General features: G+C 47.3%; 1 protein-coding gene across 6 annotated transcripts; it reads left to right on the top strand.

The window, feature by feature from the left end:
• The first annotated feature begins 353 nt into the window (after positions 1–353).
• LOC139576392 (protein Wiz-like) lies at positions 354–19,611 on the top strand. 6 transcript variants are annotated; one of them, XM_071402497.1, is made up of 17 exons: positions 354–566; positions 1,133–1,330; positions 1,483–1,666; positions 2,000–2,075; positions 2,296–2,444; positions 2,543–4,162; positions 5,524–5,973; positions 6,148–6,525; positions 9,863–9,982; positions 11,790–12,299; positions 12,415–12,858; positions 12,997–13,488; positions 13,621–14,163; positions 14,378–14,592; positions 15,355–15,646; positions 15,739–15,904; positions 16,221–19,611. In XM_071402497.1, the coding sequence occupies exons 2-17, from the start codon at positions 1,205–1,207 to the stop codon at positions 16,594–16,596; spliced, it is 6,141 nt and encodes a 2,046-aa protein (XP_071258598.1). In that variant the 5' UTR covers positions 354–566; positions 1,133–1,204; the 3' UTR covers positions 16,597–19,611. The 6 variants fall into 6 exon arrangements, with proteins under 6 accessions (XP_071258598.1, XP_071258606.1, XP_071258591.1 ...); XM_071402505.1 differs by having other exon boundaries at positions 354–519; XM_071402490.1 differs by having other exon boundaries at positions 354–1,330.
• The last annotated feature ends 1,926 nt before the right edge of the window (positions 19,612–21,537 follow it).

A 21,537-nucleotide genomic window follows, 5' to 3' on the forward strand; every position in this document is an offset into this window, starting at 1 on the left:
AAAAAAGACTCGAACAAGGCTTTACACATTTTAGTACACTATTTGTGATATTGTTCTGTTTATCATGTTGAATCATAAATGCTAAAAAATAGTAGTGAGTAAAATCACACACACACACATTTTACCATTGCATTTTTCCAGTGCAATGCAATCAAATTGAACTTGACCGCAGAGGTTGAACTTGAACGTTTGCTCCAAACTATTTTCTGCTCTCTATCACTGCGATCAAGCTATCCGTGGTCAAGCTACCTGCATTAAACCGTATTGTCAGTGTAGTGGCGCATGTAAATTGGAACATGGATTTGAGAGGGATAGCCTGACCTCAGTTCTAAATCGACGTCACTCACGTAGCCGTGGCGTGCCTGCAGGCAAATAACATGGAGTCGAGTGTGTGGTCTCTGCAAGCGGGTTCATGGAAAAAATGTAGCACCGATGTAACAAAAATATAGCAACACACTCCACATGCATTCATGGACTGAGGATATTCGTAGCTTTGTTCCATATAAAGCATGGAGAACGGTGCGTAAACAACTCCTTTTCTCAGACCACAAGCCAGGCCGTTTTCCGTGAGTACTTAATAACGGGCGTTATAACATTATAAACATTTTTGCACATATTTATATAATGCTTGCTACGTCCATCCACAATGCCCTTGCAGGTAGATATCATTTTTTTCCCCATCTTAATGTGTTAGCTACTTGCATTTGCGTTTATTTTTAGTTAACAAGCGAGACAGGGCCTGAATAAAAGTATACTTTTGTATGTGGCCATTTGGGAAATATGTTATATTCTCACAATATCACCAGACATTGTGAAAATGGGTCAGACATTCCCAAAATTGCAGTGGGCTGAACCTGTGACGCCACTGCGCTATGCTTGTTACCATCTCTTGCATTTACGATTTGTCAAATTCATCAAGGTCTTGGTGTGATATTGTGGCTCACTGACAATGCAGCATTTGAAGCAGAAAATCAAGTGGCCAACCCAGACCCCCAAATGAGTGCCATGATTTTCCAATGACTTTAAATTGGTTGTTTTGTGTGCATCAGAACACCTTTTCTGGAGTGCTGCTTATCTCTCTGTTATGACAGTATTACGGAAGTGTACCCCGTGTGTGTGTATATAAAAACAGTGGAAGAGAACACCACACACAATGTAGACTGTAGTGGTCAGCAGTGGGACGCCATACTGTGCTCTGGGGACCATGGAGCTAGAGGGGGATTCTCTTTCCCCCAGGGATTCCTTCACCTCAGTGAGCAGCTATGGGCCACCACCCTCATTCTCAGCACAGGACACCGTAACCCACAACTTCCTAAATCACACCTTACAGGTAAAGAGGATCCTATCATGGTCGACCACCACATGCTGAATTTGCTGAAACATAGGCTTTTACATAAGTGAAAATCACAGACTTCAGAATCAATGTCAGTTGCATTCAGTATGCTGTCTCTTGCTGTGAGATTGTGTCAATGTCATCAACAGGTTTCAGACGAGCTCATCTTCAGTGGGAGCCCATGGTCCAGTGGTGGCAATGGGGACTTTGAGAGGACCGGAGGCCCCCTATCCCAGGTGGAATCAGGGAGGAGTGCACAGAGGAGCATCAGGCCCTCAGCCTTTCCCTCCTCCCTGACCTGGGACTCTGACTCTGAGAAAGAGACACTAGACGGTAGCTATCACACTTGTTTATTACTGAGCCTTGTATGAACACAATATGAATCATACTATTTAATTTTTAAGTGTGTCCCGTCTATGTCACTAGTGCAGTTATGGGCTTTCCTAAATGTGATGCTATCAGTTAAACTTGTTGCTATCACCCACAGCTATATTTGTTGTCACTTCCAGAATGTTTGAATGTTCCTCCGTCTACTTGTAGTCAGAACTGTGTCTCTTACTAGGAATGACTACGGTAAATCTTTGCCTGTGAATTTACCTGTGGGTGGCCAACATGTGAAGTGATGTTCCTGTTGTTGTCTGTTTTGTGGGTTGCGCTGTCTGTCAGAGGAAGAGCTACAGCACTTTTCTAACCCTCACGGTCTGGCCGCTCACAGCCCAGGATCCCTCTCCTCTGGACCCAGGTGAGATGGAGGAATAGAAGGGCAGCCAGCAGGAAGATAGTTATGTGTGATAGGATACGACACCGCAAGGCAGACAGAGAGTAAAGCAGAGTGGTCAAATAAAGTGACAATCGGCCACACTAACAGGTTAGGCGGACACATGGTCAGATAGACAGATAGGGACTCATTGCTCTTTCTGACCCACTCATACAACTGTCTCGTTCTGTATAATTTTGTCCAGACCTGACAGTGAGGATGACCAAGGACCTGAACAACTGCAGCACTTACCCACTGAGACAAACCTACTCAGCCCTGTGGAGGAGCGGGACCAAGACAAGCCTAACACACACAGAGAGGAGCCAAAGAAGGCCCAACCCAGTTCAAAAGAATGTAAGCATGATGGGGAGCAAGGGAAAACACTAAATAACACAGTTTATTTTCTAAATAACTCCTTTCCTAATATCCTTTTTTCTCTTGACCATCCACAGTGGTAGATGACAGAGTCTGGAATATATCGGAGAAAGCTGAACTGTTTCAGTCCAAAGTGACATCAAAGGAGGGGTGCAAAATTGAGGAGGAGGGAGAGGAAGAGGACCTGACAGGGAAGGACAAGGAGCCTGAGCGGGATGTGTACACCTTTCCTGGGGACTCAGACACAGAGAGCCCCCCACCAGCACCCTGGGCACACTGCACCTTCATCCAGCGTCGGAAGAAGAAGAGGGCCCTGCTCAGGCCCTTCTCTGGCCAGGGCTCCTGGGAACGCACATCAACAGGAGCTGGAAAGAAGGCAAGGAGTGCTTCCTCAAGAGCAAAGAGCTTGGGGCCAGTGAATGTGAGTGGAGGGGCCTATGACTTTAAGGAGGACTTGGAAAAGGCAACAGAGGATCTGGAGAAGGTAGAAGAGGAAAAAGGTGGTGAAGAAGGAGGAGGAGGAGACGGAGAGCTTGGTAAAGAGATTTTCACCTGTGTGGAATGTAGCATTTACTTCAAGAAGCAGGTCTACCTGCAGGATCACATGCAAGAGCACAGTCAGAGCAGGCCGGGGGCTGGCAGGAGGGAGCGCGGAGTGAAGGGCGCGCGATTTCGGTGCGTGGAGTGTGGATGGAACCTGTCAAACAGGCTGGCTCTGGCGGACCACAACAGACGACACCAGGAGTCTCGTCAGAAGATCCTGGAGGAGATTGGGAAGCTGAGTGACAGTGGGAAAGGAGAGACTACGCAAGGTGAACCGAGCAAGGTGACCAAACCTGCAAGCCCAGTCCTAGAACCATTTGTAGCTCTAGTCACGACTCCAGCTCCATTCACAGAGCCAGATCCAGTTCCAGTCCGGGCCCCAGTCAAAGCTCGAGCCAAAACCCCAGTCAAAGCAAAGGTCAAAGGCCCAGCCAATCGTCGTTTTCTCTGCTTCAAGTGTGACTTCAGTACACGCACCTCACAGGCATTGGCTAATCATGCCAAGACCCACAACAGAAAACCTACTGGTCTGCAGCGAGCATCTCCGCGCTTTCAGCCAAAGCTCACTCCTATGGAGCCGTCTGTGTCACCTGGATCTGGATCTGCCTCTGGCCTGACCTCCATCTCTCTCACTTGTGATCAGTGTGCCTTCCAGGCCTCCAGTCAAACTGCTCTGAAGGAGCACCAACACGTGGCTCACCCCGCGCAGACCTCCATCTGTGGGGAAGGGCCTGAAGAGATGAACCGTCCAGGGTCCAGAATTGATGCTTCCTCTCCACCATGTTCTGATACGCTTTCTAAACCTGTCTCTCCACCAGAGGACCAAAGCCAGTCAAAGGCCAGTAAGTCTTCTTCCTCTAGTTGGATCTCTGCTATGGAGGACAGTGACACACAGCCCCAACCATCAAACACTGCTCCAGCTCCCCAGCGTAGAGAGATAGCCTTTAAGACCATCGGGAACAAGAGGGCAAATAGGAGAGGGAAGGCTGGGACAGAACTCCTCTGGCCAAATTCCAGACTGGACAGCGGGCCACCTGAGACCGATGATGCACAAAGCCAGGGCCAGAGCCCTGACCTGGCAACCGATATGAACCAAAAAGAGACTGAATCACTTGTTGGATCCAAACCGCTCACCAGGGCTCGATCCCTCCGAGGTGAGACTAAGCTGCAGAACCTATCCCCTCAAGCCTTCTCGAATACAGATGAAAGAAGCCAATACCTTAGAGTTTCTTTAGAGTCTCACCTATTGCACTGCTCTCATGCTAATTCTAGACAAACCTTTCACCGTTAATGGTCTGATACACTAGAGCAGTGGTTCCCAACTCCAGTCCTTGTGTACCCCCAACAGTACACTTTTTTGTTGTAGCCCCGAACAAAAAACACTTTATAAGGGCCTGATGATTAGTTGACATGTTGAATCAAGTGTGCTTGTCTGGGGCTTCAATACTGTTTGGGGTACTTGTGGACTGGAATTGGGAACCACTGCACTAGAGAATGGCCACACTATATGCATATGCAAAAATATTCTACTGTCCAGAATATTTTGTACTCCTGAGGCTATTCTGAATTCCAATTCAATATTTTCTCTTTTTATTTTCACCTTGGACATGCACAGTTGGGTAACCTGTGATATTTGTCCTTCGATATTGAAATTATATTCACCTAGAATGCATAACTTGTGCTTCATGCATGTGTACCTTTGGACAGTGTTATCAAATAACATCACAAGCCTGCAGATCAGTCACTGGGTTGGCCGTAACTGAAAATGCCCAGCAGTCCCTGCCTGGCCCATAACTGAACCTGGGTTGCCCGTTGCTTCCCCTCCATGCTCTGTGGAGGTGCCTGCCCCAGCCATGCAGCTGAAACGCATTTTCTTAGCCAGCCTGTGGGGGGCAGCAGAGTGCCTGGGGCTGACTGAGGGCCAGCAGGCCCAGCTAAGACACACGCTGTCCCTTGTCCTAAATGAGCCCAACCGCTTTGACCCCCAAACTCTCCTCTCTTACCTTGGCCGTTGGGAGGGAGGCAAGGCGATGGGTGAGTGACAGGCTGAGTTGTGAAGTAGCCACCTGGCATGCAGTGATGCATGGATCCCCTCACCAAATACAATATAGTCAGCCTTATCTTCCTTGCGCTCTCCCCTAATCAATATAAAGGCTCAGTTGCTAGGTGAGTAGATGTCTGTTTCTAATTTCACCCCATTGCATCTTATCACTGTGTTCTTCATGTTGCGTCTGTTTAAATGGCCTCTGTAGTGTTTGTTCTATCTCTGTCCTGAAGGGTCTCTGTATATGATGCCTATTCTTGATGTGCCACTACAGCACGTAGTAAATTGATGTGATATAAAGTTATCTCATCTGCTGTTGAAGATTGATTGAGGCAGTTACTGACACAGCAAAAATCCAGCGGCACATTGGCTCTCCAGGACTGGGATTGAACACTTGTCTATTATAATACTGTGTACTAAATGGCTGTCTCAGCTCAGCCTCATACTATATCCCTTTCCTTCCTGTGCTAGATGACTCCTCTCTAAAACAACAGAGCCCCACAGCCTCATGCTCTACAGAAGGGAAGCCCGTGAAGGAAGAGGAAGAGGACGGGGAGACAAAGGTTGCTTTTGAAAAGAAGAGTAACAAGGTTTTTGCTGCTGAAAATGACGATGATGATGACAACGATGATCATGACGAAGAAGAAGAAGAGGAAGAGGAGAATATCCGGCGTTTCCTAGCGGAGGGCATATCAGATGAGGATTATGAGGAGATTGATGAGAAGACGGGGACCCTGAAGAGCGTGGAGAGGAAATGCCCCTACTGCCCTGATCGCTTCCACAACGGCATCGGGCTGGCCAATCACGTGAGGGGCCACCTCAACCGAGTGGGCGTCAGCTACAATGTGCGCCACTTCATATCCCCTGAGGAGGTCAATGCCATTGAGAAGAAGTTCTCCTACCAGAAGAAGAAGAAAAAGGGTATCTGGAATCTTTGTTATTACATTGTTACGACCTTGTCTGGTGTATGATGCGGTATATTTGTAATAAACTATAATGTAACAAAGTAACAAGTATCAGTCAGGGTAGAGGATGTGTACAACTTCCAAGTCGGTCTGTAAACTGCTAACCTTATGTGCCCTTCTCTCTCTTCAGTTGCCAACTTTGACCCGGATACGTTCAGTGTGATGCGCTGTGAGTTCTGCAATGCTGGCTTTGACACCCGGGCTGGTCTGTCCAGCCATGCCAGGGCGCACCTGCGGGACTTTGGGATAACTAACTGGGAGGTGACTGTCTCGCCCATCCATATCCTCCGGGAGCTCTTCTCCAGCCGCCCAGACCTGGTCCTCCCCACAGCCCCCCCACGCAGCCCAGCCTCAGACGAGGAGGAGGAGGAAGACCTGGAGACGGAGGAGGAAGAACCAGGGGGAGGGGAGGGGAGTGAAGAGGCAACAGGTGCTACAGTCTCCAACCTACTGCCATCGTCGCCTTCTCAGCCTTGGGAGAAAGACCACAGCGTTGGTGAGCCTGAAGGTGTGTGTGTACCTGGTGTGTATACTGTAGGATGCCTTTTTGAGCTGGCATTGTGGTTTATGAATACAACACACTGTGGTCTGACTGTGTTATAGGTTGTTGGTAGATTACATGATGGTTGATCAGCGTGAATAAGACTTCCAAAGAAATGTCTCAGTGCTGAATATGGTAACTCAATGGTAACTATAGTGGCAATGCAATGCACAAGGGATATTGAATGATGAAAACGATTCTGTGCAATAGTTTTGCAACTATTTTGCATTATGGAACTACTCTCCTGATGTGGCACTTTGCCTGTTGGTGTTGTAACATCAGTCCCTAGTTGTGAGACTTGTGTGATGTAGCAGATTTTAAGTCTATGATGAACTGCAGTATTTGGGACAAAGTGTTACTGTAAATCAAGCATATTAGAGGAAGAGACTCAGATGCCCATGGTTGATGTGGTGCTCAGTGCGTTTGTCCCAGCCTCTGCTCGATTGGTCACGCCTTAGTTTAGCGGTGCATGTGTACGGGGGCAAAATGGCTGCTTCCACCTCCCTGCAGACACAAACAATAGCGGAAAAACTGTCTGGCTTTAGCTGCTGGGAGTCCGATGCACCACAGCTACTGACCGGTGAGTACAACTCACCGTAACGTCCGTGCCCTTTAAACATTAATCGGCTTCATTGTTGCACGTCGCGTCGTAGCCCGTATTGTTTGCTGTAAGTCAAAATTGTCTCTAGACACATTAGCCGTCAAAAAAATCTAATCAGATGAGACCATTTAAAATCACTGTCGCGCACTAAAGGTGAGATAGACAAAGTCAAGGCATTGGCTACAAATGTGTCATTCTTGTCATTGTTCGAGTTTCTTGTATCACTGTAGCTACGCGCGCAGGAATGTGTTTTGCAACATTTGATGCGGACTGTCATTTTCTGTGTGATATATTTTGTGCGTCTCGGATGACGTTCACTATTTCCAATACTGCAGGATTTCTAAAATTACCTACAGTTCCCAAATCCTCGCCATTTTACTTTCCTTTGATTTCTTGAATGTGGTCTCTCTGGTGTCATTCTTTATGAATGCATTGCCTCATGCTTATGATACAGGAATAACGGACTACAAATCTGTAATCGTATCAAAACTTATTTAGATCTTAAAAATACATTTAAGTGTCACTTTTTATTAAGTGTCAGGTTACTTGATGTTACTGTAGGCCTACTACTGCTATATAATGAAAACTAAAGTCCGGATTTTGTAACTTTGTTACTTTTAATAGTTTTATCAAACCAGGGTATAATTTTTCTGCAGTGATCACATTTTTGATGCTGCAAATAAAGCGAGAAAAATCAAAGGTGTCATTTGCTCTGCGAGCACCCTGAGACGAGATCAACTGACAAGCGCGGAGCCGCCCACCAGACAAAAAGCATTGTCTACTCACGTCGCTTATGATTTACCGTTTTGTCGCAGAAAATGGTAGTTTTGTCCCAGAAATACACCATCGCAATGAAAGGCATGTGTCTGTTACGAAATGTACAACAGCAGGAAAACGAACAGTGTTTTGCCATTATCACAGGTCTACACGCTTGAAGAAGTGATTTATTAGACAGACTACGTCTGAAGCGTCAATAGAGCGCTGCAAATTGCAGTTATTTTAATGAATATCGTATTATTATTATTAGCTACTCCATTGTAAAGGTTATTTGTATTTTTTGTTATTCATACAGAAACATAATACATTGTATTATTTTAAAACTATTTAATTTGCCTATGCATACACTATATACAAAGTATGTGGACACCTGTTCAAGTTAGTGGATTCGGTTATTACAGCCACACCCATTGCTGACAGGTGTATAAAACCGAGCACACAGCCATGCAATCCCCCTACAAACATTGGCATTAGAATGGCCTTACTGAAGAGCGCAGCGACTTTCAATGTGGCACCGTCATAGGATGCCACCTTTCCAACAAGTCAGTTCGTCAAATTTCTGCCCTGCTAGAGCTGCCCCGGTCAACTGTAAGTGCTGTTATTGTGAACTGGAAACGTCTAGGAGTAACAACAGCTCAGCCGTGAAGTGGTAGGCCACACAAGCTCACAGAACGGGGTCGCCAAATGCTGAAGCGCGTAGCGCATAAAAAATGTCTGTCCTCAGTTGCAACACTCACTACCAAGTTCCAAACTGCCTATGGAAGCAATGTCAGCACAATAACTGTTCGTCGGGAGCTTCATGAAATAGGTTTCCATGGCCGAGCAGCCGCACACAAGCCTAAGATCACAATGTATAATGCCAATCATTGGCTGGAGTTGTGTAAAGCTCACCGCCATTGGACTCAGGAGCAGTGGAAACTCGTTCTCTGGAGTGATGAATCACGCTTCACCATCTGGCAGTCCGACGAACCAATCTGGGTTTGGCGGATGCCAGGAGAACGCTACCTGCCCCAGTGCATAGTGCCAACTGTACAGTTTGGTGGAGGGCTGTTTTTCATGGTTCGGGCTAGGCCCCTTAGTTCCAGTGAAGGGAAATCTTAATGCTACAGCATACATTCTAGACGATTCTGTGCTTCCAACTTTGTGGCAACAGTTTGGGTAAGGCCCTTTCCTGTTTCAGCTTGACAATTTCATCTTTATTTACTCCCATGCACAAAGCGAGGTCCATACAGAAATGGTTTGTCGAAATCAGTGTGGAAGAACTTGACTGGCCTGCACAGAGCTCTGACCTCAACTCCATCGAGTGTAACCGATGTGAAATGGCTATCTTATTAGCGGGGTGCGCGCTAATAGCGTTTCAATCGGTGACGTCACTCACTCAGAGACCTTGAAGTAGTTGTTCCCCTTTGCGGCTTTTGTGGAGCGATGGGTAACGATGCTTCGTGGGTGCCAGTTGTTGATGTGTGCAGAGGGTCCCTGGTTCGAGCCCAGGTAGGGGCGAGGAGAGGGACGGAAGCTACACTGTTACACGAGCACCTTTGGAATGAATTGGAACACCGACTGCGAGCCAGGCCTAATTGCCCAACATCAGTGCCCGACCTCACTAATGCTCTTGTGGCTGAATGTAAAGCAAGTCCCCGCAGCAATGTTCCAACATCTAGTGGAAAGCCTTCCCAGAAGAGAGGAGACTGTTATAGCAGCAAAGGGGGTACCATCTCCATATTAATGCCCATGATTTTGGAATGAGATGTTCGACGAGCAGGTGTCCACATACCTTTCGTCATGTTGTGTATTTTCATGCATTACCAGTTACCAAAATGAATACTTATGTAATTTTCCTGGTGACATTAGGCTCCATGTTTAATTCACATCCTCCCAGGTTAATGACTCTTTAATGAATGACTCATTCATTTGGTTGTGTTTCAGGCGGGGAGGAGGAAGAGCAGATGCCAGCACTGGAGAGCTTGACCTCCAGCCCAGGGAGGAAGGGTCTGTTTTCCCTGGACCCAGAGAGCCCCTCCCCGAGGGATGAAGCTGACATCAAAGGTGAGACCGAACAACATGGGGCAAGATGAGATGAGACATAATGGTCCCCTGGGATCTGGAGGTTTTGTTAGGTGGCAGACAGATGTGGCTGAGGTTACCACAGCCCGTGTACATCACGTCTCAATGGAGTTGAGTGGTGATTCATTTTGTCGTTTTGTACCTACATCAGGTCGATATCAGACAATAAAAATTGCCATTCTTTAATGCGTACCTTGTACCTATGTTTGTCCTGTGTAAAGGCGATCTTTTATTTGGGTGCTGAATTCCGTAGTTTATGATTAAAACGTAATTTTATATCCTTATTCGGACGGGATTCGTTTTATTGGTGGAGGTCAGGTAATGTAATTATGGGCACGAACACAAAACACCATTTCTGTAATTGTAGTCCCGCCCGAATTTGGCATGTCAGTCAGTTTTACATGGCAGGAGAGTAACAATTCCAGCCAGCATAACCTAATGTTTTTTGGCAAACTCCAAGGTCCTCTGATAATGCTAGTCCTGTGCGTAACGACATCCCTGTGTTTTTCGAGACATTACAAGAGTTTGATAGGTGCTGCGCACAGTTTGAGCAAAGAAACAAGAACTGATTTGAAAAATTGATGCTTAAACAAAATGCTACGCATATATTTTATATGAATGGCTTAAATTGATTTCACAGTGAATACTTTTGTTTATAGGCTACGTTTTGTGCCAATGAATGGAAGTTGAACATCACCAAATGTGTCAGTTTAATTAAATGTGCAATAAAAAAATATTGTGCCTAGGCCTATTTAATTCAACTGTTGCTGTTGATGTAGGCAATAGATTGCAAACAGGGCTTCCCCGATTCCCCACTGAGCTAAACTTTTTTGGAATTGGCAAGTTCACTTTCTCATCCATAAATGCATCTCAAGTGCAAGAGCACTGTTCAACAGCTCACATCAGCAGGATGGGAGGCCTTTTCATTAGGACAGTCTACCGTCAATCCCTAAAATAATGATTATGATCACACTTCCGCAATTTAAACGTTTTGGGGACACCTTTACATTTGGCCGCCAAGCATGAGTTATCAGTGTTGCCTTTATCGTCTAGACATGATGTTGACATATCTTCACACTTAGAATAAAACCCTCCAGGCTTCCGTCGTAGTCAATTGAATGAAAACAAATGAAGAATTAAAGGCGGCAGTTTGTTAAAACGTATACCGTGCGAATTGTCCTCTGGAATAATTCAAATGCTGGGGTATTAATTACATTACCAGCGTCTCTGCTAATACTAGTCCCGTCCGAATAGGGCTCTAATGTTACGTTTGTCAAATTGTGCTGCATAATTCACTGTTTTCCAACGGAGTATGAAGTTAGCGACTTCAAACATATAATTTTTTTAACACTTACTGTGTACCTGTGCTTGTCCAGATTGTCATACAGCTGTCAGAGGGAGTTGTATCCATAGTTTTGATGAAAATTGCATCTCCTGCCAAAAAAAAAAAATCGTCCTTCAATGCCGGGGTTGTTCCTTCTTCATTAGCAAACAACGGTGTAGGTCACGTAAAATGCTGTTTGCATCAAAAACTACGGATTGCAGCAAACTCATTGCCACTCAACTCCATTGTATCATGGAGTTGAGAATTCTCAGCTACACAGCCTCCTGCTCTTTTTGTCACCATCCGTTAATTGAAGTGCTATAAATTATGTAATAATACACACACCAGTGCTGAACTATGACTGAAAAAAATGTGCAAAGGGAAATTTTTCCATATTTTGTGTATTTTGCTGTGTGCTGGTCAGCTGCATCTCTTCCCCTCTCACTGTTGTCCTCTCTATTGTAGTGTCCAACCTGTTAAAGTGTGAGGTGTGCAGTGCCCCCTTCGAGACGAGGCGGGGCCTATCTAGTCACGCTCGTTCCCACCTGCGCCAGCTGGGCATCGGCATGTCGGAGAGTAGCGGGGCACCCATCGACCTCCTCTACCAGATCACCAAGGAGCGTGGTCTGGATGGGCACTTCCCCCCTCCCCTCCCCCTGCCCCCTGTCGCCAAGAAGCCCCTTCACGTCCTGCCAACCCCACGGAAAGAGGAGAGATATCAAGACACCGACATGGACGAGAAACCCATCCCTCTCTCCATCCCCTCCCCTGTGGCCTCCCCTCCCCCCTCCTCCCTCATCAGGGCCTGCTCCCCTTCTCCTGTGGTGAGGAAGGCCCCCATCTCTTCTCTGCTGCCTGTGTCCTCCCCCCTGCGCTGTCTGGACCATAAGCCTGGAGGGGTGAAGAGCACCACCTCTAACCTCTCTGCCAAACCCTTCTGGGCTCCACAAGAGACTGATGCCCCACTCAACCTCAGTAAGTGTGTCAGTGCCCTCTCTCTGGTCATTCATCCCCAACTGATTAATGCACAGGTTGTAAAGGTGTCTGAAGTAAAACATTTCCTCATACCCCCTTTTCCTCATCTGTGCAGCATTGGAGGTAGACCCCAACAAGGACATAGTGTGCCAGCTGTGTGGCGCCTGGTTCGAGACGCGGAAGGGCCTGTCCAGCCATGCCCGAGCCCACCTGCGTCACTTTGGGGTGGAGTACTCGGAGTCCAAAGGTTCCCCCATAGACCTCCTCAACCAGCTCATTCACACTGATGACTTCAAGCACAGAGCCAGCACCCTGCAGCCTGAGGGGCCCCAGGGACTCAGGGGCCTCACAGCCAGACTCTCCTCCCCCAAACGCTCCCTCCTCACCACCTCCTCCACAGCTCTCCTCTACAAGGTCACTACGATGGGGGGCGGATCTGGGTCCAAAGCTACCTCTTCCTCAGCTTCCTCAATGTTTGGCCCGCCCTCCAAACGTCCCAAGTCCTCCAAATTACAGGTCTTCCGTTTGAGTGGAGGGGAACTCACACCCATCCCCCACAGTGAGTGTCTGTCATATGATGGAAACTAAACTCATACTCCATTCAATGCAATACAGCATCAGTGACTTGTTGATGTACAGTTTCTTGAGGTGCTTATTTTAAGTTGATCTTCATCTCTACTCTCCATCTCTCCTGCAGGTGAACCAGTGAAGGAGATCGGCTGTGAGTTCTGTGGGGAGTACTTTGAAAACCGTAAAGGCCTCTCCAGTCACGCGCGTTCCCACCTGCGCCAGATGGGCATCACAGAGTGGACAGTCAACGGTTCCCCCATAGACACCCTGCGAGAGCTGATCACACGTCGAGGTCTACCATGCGCCCTGCCCCTTAAGCCCCTAAAATCTCCCCCTCCTTCCCCCGGACACCCTCGCTCCCCCTTGTCCTCCCCTGCCTCGCCCAGCCTCCTGAGTCGCCTCCCTTTTGCCTTCGCCCACCCACCCAGCCACCAGTCCACAGTGCGTAAGATGGGCTCAGCTCCACCGGCCTCCCCTAGCCTGATAGTCAAGCTGAAGCCTGAGCCTATGCAGCTGGAAGTCACCATGCCAGGAGCGGTGGGGGGAGCAGCGGGATACTCCTCTGAGCCACTGAATTGCAGCTGGAGCAGCTCCGACAATATGCTCCCTCTTAACTTGGGTGAGTCCAAGTTGAAAGACCATCTTGTATTTATTGAGGTAATATCCATACTGAAGTGATGCCTTGTTTTTATTCTCTACTGTCTCTTTTTACGTCTCTCTGTCTCCCCCCCTCCCTTTGTTCCTCCCACAGTCACAGCCCATGAAGTAGAGCCCACTCGGGACATCCGCTGTGAGTTCTGTGGGGAGTACTTTGAGAATCGTAAAGGTCTCTCCAGCCACGCCCGTTCCCACCTGCGCCAGATGGGCATCACAGAGTGGACAGTCAACGGCTCCCCCATAGACACCCTGAGAGAACTCATGCACAAGAATGGGGGCACCTCGTCCCCAGCCCCAGGGCTGAAGAAGGAGACCAGCCAGGGGTCCAGCCCCACCTGGGAAGGCCTGGTGGGGGGCCTGGGTTACCAGTCGCCCAAGTTCTCCCGCAAATCCCCCCTCAACCTGCTGCACTCTGGCTCCCGGCTTCATAAGCACGGCCTGGGGGCGGTGGGCCTCTCCTCCACCCCTCCCGCCGGGAAGTTTTTTGCGGTGTCCCTGCTGGGTAAGAGACCCATGACGGAGGAGGGCCGTCCAGTTGAGAGGTCACCATCCCACCCCCAGTCCTTTTCGCCCCTGCCACATGACCTCTCCATCAAAGGGAAGTCCTCTCCAGACAAGAATGCGGGAGGGCACCTGGGTAAGCCATGACCTTACTAAAGATCCTCAGAAGAGTTGCAGTCATCCTTTAACTTGCTGACTGTCTTTTAGTACAGACTCATTGCATTTAGCAGCGAATGACACATATGTTATGTTATATACATTTAATTTTATGAAACATGAATCAGTCTCTAACGTAAGCCCGGCTCTGACTGACAACACCCCTCCTTTGTCTTCTCTCACCCCCTCCCCAGATGCCAGCTGTGAGCTGTGTGGGTTCTACTTTGAGAACCGCAAGGCGCTGGCTAGCCACGCGCGGGCCCACCTGCGGCAGTTTGGCGTGACAGAGTGGTGTGTGAACGGTTCGCCCATCGAGACGCTGAGTGCCTGGATGCGCAGCCGGCCCCACAAGGTGGTGGAGATGCACCGCAGCTACATGCAGGGCTCCAGCCGCTCCACCTCCAAGAAGGTCAGGGAGCAATTCATTTATTTAGTAGTTTATCTAATGGTGATAGATGATAGTAAAAGGACTATGTTACTCACAATACTTGTTGTGAGATTTATCTTGAAAGTTGTATTTTTCCAATGTCCATGCGAAGGCAGCAATTATTTATATCGACTTAGAGTTAACAGTGTGACGTCGTGCACACAATGCACAATCAAGCTGCAATATTGCAAAGTCCTTTTTTATTAGTGCCGACCCTGTCCATTTTAGTTGTGGGTTTCGGACCGCTATGAGGGCTGTCGGCACACTGTTAGGGCTGTTTAGAGCATTGACATGACAACCCATATCATTAAAGGTCAGGTGAATTGTTTACCATAATGCTTTAGCTCTCTCAAACTAACAACACCTGCCAGGAGATGGGCTTTTAAAGGTTAAAAGATGGAATTGGCCTCAGCCACCACCAGCCATTTTGTGATTTACATGCCTCACTCAGATCTACTATCATGTAGCTCCAACACAAAGATTCTCATATCAGCATATTTCCCCTGTGGGGGACACAACAGGGTTAGGTATTGACTTAATAGTTGCTATAGTAACCAGAGAACTGGGTGACATAGATCCTTCATCTTCAGATGAATTATGTTTTAGAAAATAGACTTTTCCATCCCTCCTGAATTAGCATTGTGTATTTGCGTCACTGTTACTCCCTCTGTGATGAGTTGACACACATAAAGACTAGAAAGCTATTTTAATGAGAAGCACTCATCCCTCTCCTTTATGTTGCAGAAAAGCAGCTTGTCTCTCTCCCCATCATCCGACTCTGACCTCCTCCCCCCCATGCCCTCCCAGAAGCATTCCTCCTCCTCCCAGTGGGCGGCTTTGGGGCTGGCCCAGGCCAGACGGGTAGGCCGGGAGCTCACCCTGGCATCACCCCGGGCAGCAGAGGGTGATGCAGGTCTCACTCCCCCCTCCCGACCCAGCCACAGCAGTCACAGTCCCAGCCCCGCCCGACTCTCCAACACCCTCCCTCCCCACACACAGGTGGCCCGCAGCGAGCTCAACGTGCGCCTGCCCAGAGGTGAGTGTGACACACAAACACACACAACTATTCGCCATACACACATACCTGTCCATCTCATGCTCAGCCTCGTGTTCTCTCCTCATGTCCAGGCTTTGAGCGGCGACCTCTTAAACACCCCTCCCACTCAGAGGGAGGAGAGAGGGACAGTGGCACCCCCAAGCCCCCTCGCACCGGCACCATTCCTGCCCTGGTGCCCAAACCCCCTTCCTCCCCCCTGGTCAAAGTGGTGGGAAAGATCTACTCCCTCAGGTGCCGGTGAGTTTCTCTGGGGAACTGTGCAGTACTGAACTCATCGGCTCATCTCAAAGTATGCCATATTCCCAATATAGTGCACTTCTTTATAGCCCTGGTCAGAAGTTATGCTCTATTTTGGGAATAGGGAGGCACTTGAGATTTGGAAGTTCTGTGAATGAGTGCTTTTAGTCTGTAAAATAACATTCACGATAATTATAATCTGTTGATTTATTAAAGCAACATTTTTTAAATGATCCATGTACCGTTCCTGTCTACCTGCTGTGGTTGTATGATGACTCTGTGTGAGTACAGTGTGCTCTCTGCCTCTCTCCGCCAGGTTCTGTGAGGTGGAGTTCCAGGGTCCTCTCTCTGTGCAGGAGGACTGGATCCGCCACCTCCAGCAGCACATCCTCAACCTCAACTACAACAAGCCTGCTCCCTCTGCCACGGACCCCCCAGCCCAAGACCACAACCCAACCTCAACTTCAGTCCCAGCCACTACCTCCAGCTTCACCACAACTCCTGCCCCCACCTCAACCCCACCCTCCATCCACACCCACACCACAGCTCCTACTGTTCTCCCTCCTTGCAGCCCCTCTCCTCCCCCAATGGCTGAGTCTGCTCCAATTGTCACTGCCACTCCAATGGCAACAGCCTCAGCAGAGTCCACCCTCACCCCAATCCTGATCCCCATCCCCACCCCGTCATTGTAACCCCCAGGTCCATAACAATCCACACATTCTTCTAACCATTTTGTTCTGCCACATCTTTGCCATGCCTTTTTTCCATCCACTTGTTCCTTCGGCCTCAACACAGGGAACCTGTTGTTGAAGTGTTTTGAAGAGAAGCTTTCCCCCAAAGAGCTCTCTCATTCCCCAGCCTCTCCTAGGAAGCTCTGCAGATGGTTACAAAGCCCCATTGCCATGGGAACCCAAGCTCTCCTGACCAGAGTGGGTGTTTGCAACTGTCTAGGGCTTCGGGGTCTGCTGTTTCTTCTTTGTTTGGACTTGTTTGAGCTGAATGTTCAGTTTGTAACGAGGACAGTTACACTTCCTGCCGCTCAGTGGTTAACCCGAGAGGTTAACTTAAACCATATTGAACTTTGACCTATCTCCCTGCTCTAAACAGTTCTTTATATAGACCTGAGAGGCTCCGCCCATTTATATTTGAAGCACTTAAGAGGAGCACACTCATGGCTCCTGCTTTACTCCCCTCAACAACATTTTAAAAGGAGTTTAAATAATGTTTTTGTATTCATGCTTAGTCTATGGTACAGACTTAAAAAGCCCATTTACACATTATTTTGATAAGGCAATTTTAACGTAGACAATGTCACAGAGCACTTAAATAAATGCCCCATTGATTAGGGCAGTGATGACGAGGAAAAGGCCCCTTTGAGAGAAAAGGAAGGACCCTGTAGAGGATGCAGCACCTTGAAGGGACGTCCCATTCACCTTAGTGTTAGGCTGACAGGTGCAGTCACACAGTAACTCTTAATGTTTTCTGAATGTAGTTAAAGGGATAGTTCACCCAAATTACATATTGGTTTCCTTACCCTGCAAGCAGTCTATGGACAAGGTATCACAGCAATCCATGCTGTGGTTTAGTTGACTTGGCACCGTTTCCAAATGTTGTGGCACAAATCTCATTTAAGTCATGGGTACAAGATATTAGCATTTTTCAAACATCATGCCCAAATCATTCGAAAGTGTCTAAAATTGATTGTAAAGCACAACAAAGTCACTTATAGATTAATGCTGATATCAGTCCCATGGGATTTGTGCCACAAATGCTAAAACATTAGCATTTGAAAACAGTGCCAGGGAAACTTAACCAAAGCATGGATTGCTGTCATACCTTATCTATAGACTGTTTACAGGGTAAGGAAACCAATGTGTAATTTTGTAATTTGGGTGAACTATCCCTTTTAATGCACTTATTATTTGAGATGACTGTGCCATATTAAATTAGACTGGTCATTATGTTATTCCATAGTTTGATGTCCCCAACACTGTTTAGCTAATGGCATTTAAGCTCTTGATGATACTCATCTATTCTTTAGATGAAAGGGTCCATAGAAGTATTGAAGGTCACTATTTCAAGTTTTAATGCGGACACACATACAAATGTTGCCATTTCTTTCTTGCCTTGTCAATGAAACCCAAAACCTTGGTTGTTATTTATTATACATTTGAATGTGGTGAACTAGGTTGTTTTTAGGCTCAATTAGAACATTGGAATGTTTGAAATTAGGTCAGTGACACTTTTATCTAAGTGCATAAGCTATGTGTGTTTGTTTGTTTGTGTGTGTGTGTGTTTTTGCACAAGAGGTGCATGTGTATGTCTTTCTATGACTTTTAAATGCTAGACAGAGGTCAACAGTAGCTAACACACAGGACCTCTCCGTAGCTAAAATCTAGCTAATCATGGGATCTGGTGTATTATTTAGTCTGATCAGGACTTGACTGCATCCGCATTTCTCCTAAGGATGTGCCAAAGAGTGTGTTTACTCCCTGGTCTCGCCTCTGTAAGCTGTTTACATGGGACCTGTTCATAGGGAGGAGCTCTGCACAGCTACGGAGCAACCAAGGCTCCTCATTGGACGAGGGACATGTATCGGTGTACATCTGGATCCAGTGTCTCCCAGTATGTGAACCACAGAGTTGACTGACTGTTGCAGTGACATACATAAGCGGCCTTGGCTTCATGGAACTGTTACACTACTGCATTATTGCACCCAGTACACGGACGCCCACAGAGGTTGCTATCTGTCAGAGCTCTGTGAAGTATTGGTGCCCTTAAATCCAGACGCATTACGTATGGCCTCTGGTGGAACAGCTTCTAAATTGGGGCGACGCTGTCGCTCCAGCGTGTCTTCACATTGCTTCAGGTAAGTGTTTATATTGCCTGCAAAGTGACGCAATAACTGAAGAGTCCATATGGAAATTAACTTTTCAAGTTTGTTCCAGCATTAAACTATGTTGAAAACATGACTGTTTGACCCTAACAATCCCCCATACCTTTTATGGAATATAGATACGTATATATAACTACATGTACTTATGAAACTGTTGATGCTATTAGAGCTATTAACAGTTCTATTAACAGCTAGTTACAAAACAAATGGATCTTGATTCCTTTTATCGTGATTTAGTTTCAACCTTCTATGACATGTCTTTTTATTGCTCTGTGCATTTCTGTATTTGCAGTCCAGGAGGTGAAACCTTGATGAGTATTTTTTATTTTCTTTGTTAGCTAGTTTCTCTAAGCTGAACATTGGTGCTCATGAGAATGGGATGGTGAGGATGGGGAGTGACTGAAGACAGGAGAAAATGAGTGATTGTCGTGTCCTAAGATCAGAGGACTCTAAATACTTCAGTCTTTAAAGGGGACCACTTTTGCACGTTCAGATTTTTCTCCACCAGTGAGTGTTCACATCGTGATAGGGTTAGCCTCTGGCAGGTTTGTGACTGTGTTACCGTGTAAGATGAGTTTCCGCTGGTGTTACAACTAAGTCCCCTTTAAGATTGCCTGTGTATACCCCTCAGCTGGTATGACTGGCTGCAGAGGGTTGGTGTGTGTGTGAATGAGTGTGTGAGTGCCTGTGGAGAGCTAAGACCATGATCTGATGATGATAATAAAAATATTAAAGAATTGTACTGTACACAAAGGGTTGAGGTTCATGTGAATCAGCTCCTGAACAAACATTAAATGTGATTTCAAACTCAGCCACTTTTGAATTGAGTCTTCTTAAATGCTTGGTCATGTTAATTTAATGTCTGTCCCACAGAAATGCTTCAAAGGGAATGAATGTGGGATAACACTTTACTAACATGTATTTGGCCAGCAGGAGGAGCTAGAAGACAGGTTCTGTACTCCATAGTCATCCTAAAGAGGCTCTCTATGTTGAATATCAAGAAGTTGCTTTTACAATACAAGATCAACAAGTATTCTGTCCTGAGAACAGAAAGAACATCCAATACAGAAAAATATATAAAATAGGTCAAGAAATAAAATGTTATGTATGATTTGTGACACATTTATCAGGCTTGACTACCCCAATTTGTTATGCTGAGATTCTGCACAACTGTCATAATCAATCGGGGGGAAATTATGTGGAATTAACTATTTAAAGACAACAAAACATTAGTGAACTAATTCTTGCTTCCTGAAACCCAGGGCGCCACTTCCTATATCAATTCCTATTAACCTACATTGTGACCCAATGTCTTCAAGTCAATGAGCTAATGTAGCTAGCTAATCAATGAGGTGAGTAAATGAGTTACAATAGAATGGCTGTACAATTGTTGAAAGCACTGATATTTGCTTTGACTGCAAATCCATCTTAATTGGACACGTTGAAAGTAGAAACCAAAAACCAGCAGTATCAAGGCTCAGGCTAAGACGAACTGGCAACAGACAACAGAACCTCGATCGGAGACCATGTCGACCGGAAGTCCATGGATCTGGAAGACATATTGCACCATGAGCTGAGCCGTCTCCTTGGCTGAGGGTAACTTGGGAAGGGGAATAAAATGGGCAGCTTTAGAAAACCATTCCACCACCGTCAGGATCGTGGTGTTGCCATCTGATGGAGGAAGACCAGTAACAAAGTCCAGGGATATATGGGACCAGGGGCGATGAGGAACAGGGAGTGGTTGAAGAAGGCCAGGCGGAGCTTGCCGCGGAGTCTTATTTTGTGCACACAAAGTGCAGGCGGCGACGAATGCGGAGACATCAGGAACCATGGAAGGCCACCAAAAGTGTCGTCGGATGAAATTCAGGGTCCGACAGGAGCCTGGATGGCAGGTCAGTCTCGAGGAATATGCCCATTCCAGGACTGGGGATCGGGCAACGCTGTGCCTTACGGACAAGGCTCTCTATACCCCAGACGAGTGCAGCCGCTAGACAGGAGGTTGGGAGGCTGGTCTCGGGGTCAGGTGGAGTAACAGCAGGGCTATACAAACGCGAGAGTGCGTCAGGCTTCACATTCTTGGACCCCGGGCGGTAGGAGAGAGTGAAATTGAAATGGGTGAATGACATGGCCCAACAAGCCTGCCTAGAGTTCAGGCTCTTGGTGGTGCGGAGATATTCCAGGTTCTTATGGTCAGTCCACACTAAGAATGGCTGTTCCGCCCCCTCCAACCAGTGCCTCCATTCCTCCAACGCTATCTTGATGGCAATGAGTTCTCAATTTCTCACATCATAGCTCCTCTCAGCAAGGGTAAGACGATGGGAGAGAAAAGCACAGGGGTGCAGCTTTTGGTCCTGGGCAGAACGCTGGGACAGGAAGCCCCCCACTCTGACATCCGCGGTGTCGACCTCCACCACAAACTGATGGGACGGGTTCCGGATGGATTAAGATGGGGGCTGTAGTGGATCGATGTTTGAGGTCCAAGAACGCCCGGTCAGATGCTGGAGACCACGTGAATGGAACCTTGGGAAAGGTGAGTGCTGAGAGAGGGGAAGCCAGGGAACTGTAACCCCAGATGAAGCGGCAGTATAAGTTAGCAAATCCCAGGAAACGTTGCAGCTGCTCTCTGGATGTGGGTTGAGGCCAATCCACCCCCGCTCTCACCTTGTCTGGATCCATCTGTATATGTCCTGCAGCGATGACGTATCCTAGGAAGGAGATGGTGGAGCGATGGAATTCA

Source organism: Salvelinus alpinus, chromosome 1 (assembly GCF_045679555.1).
Source record: "Salvelinus alpinus chromosome 1, SLU_Salpinus.1, whole genome shotgun sequence".
Taxonomy (NCBI): Eukaryota; Metazoa; Chordata; class Actinopteri; order Salmoniformes; family Salmonidae; genus Salvelinus; species Salvelinus alpinus.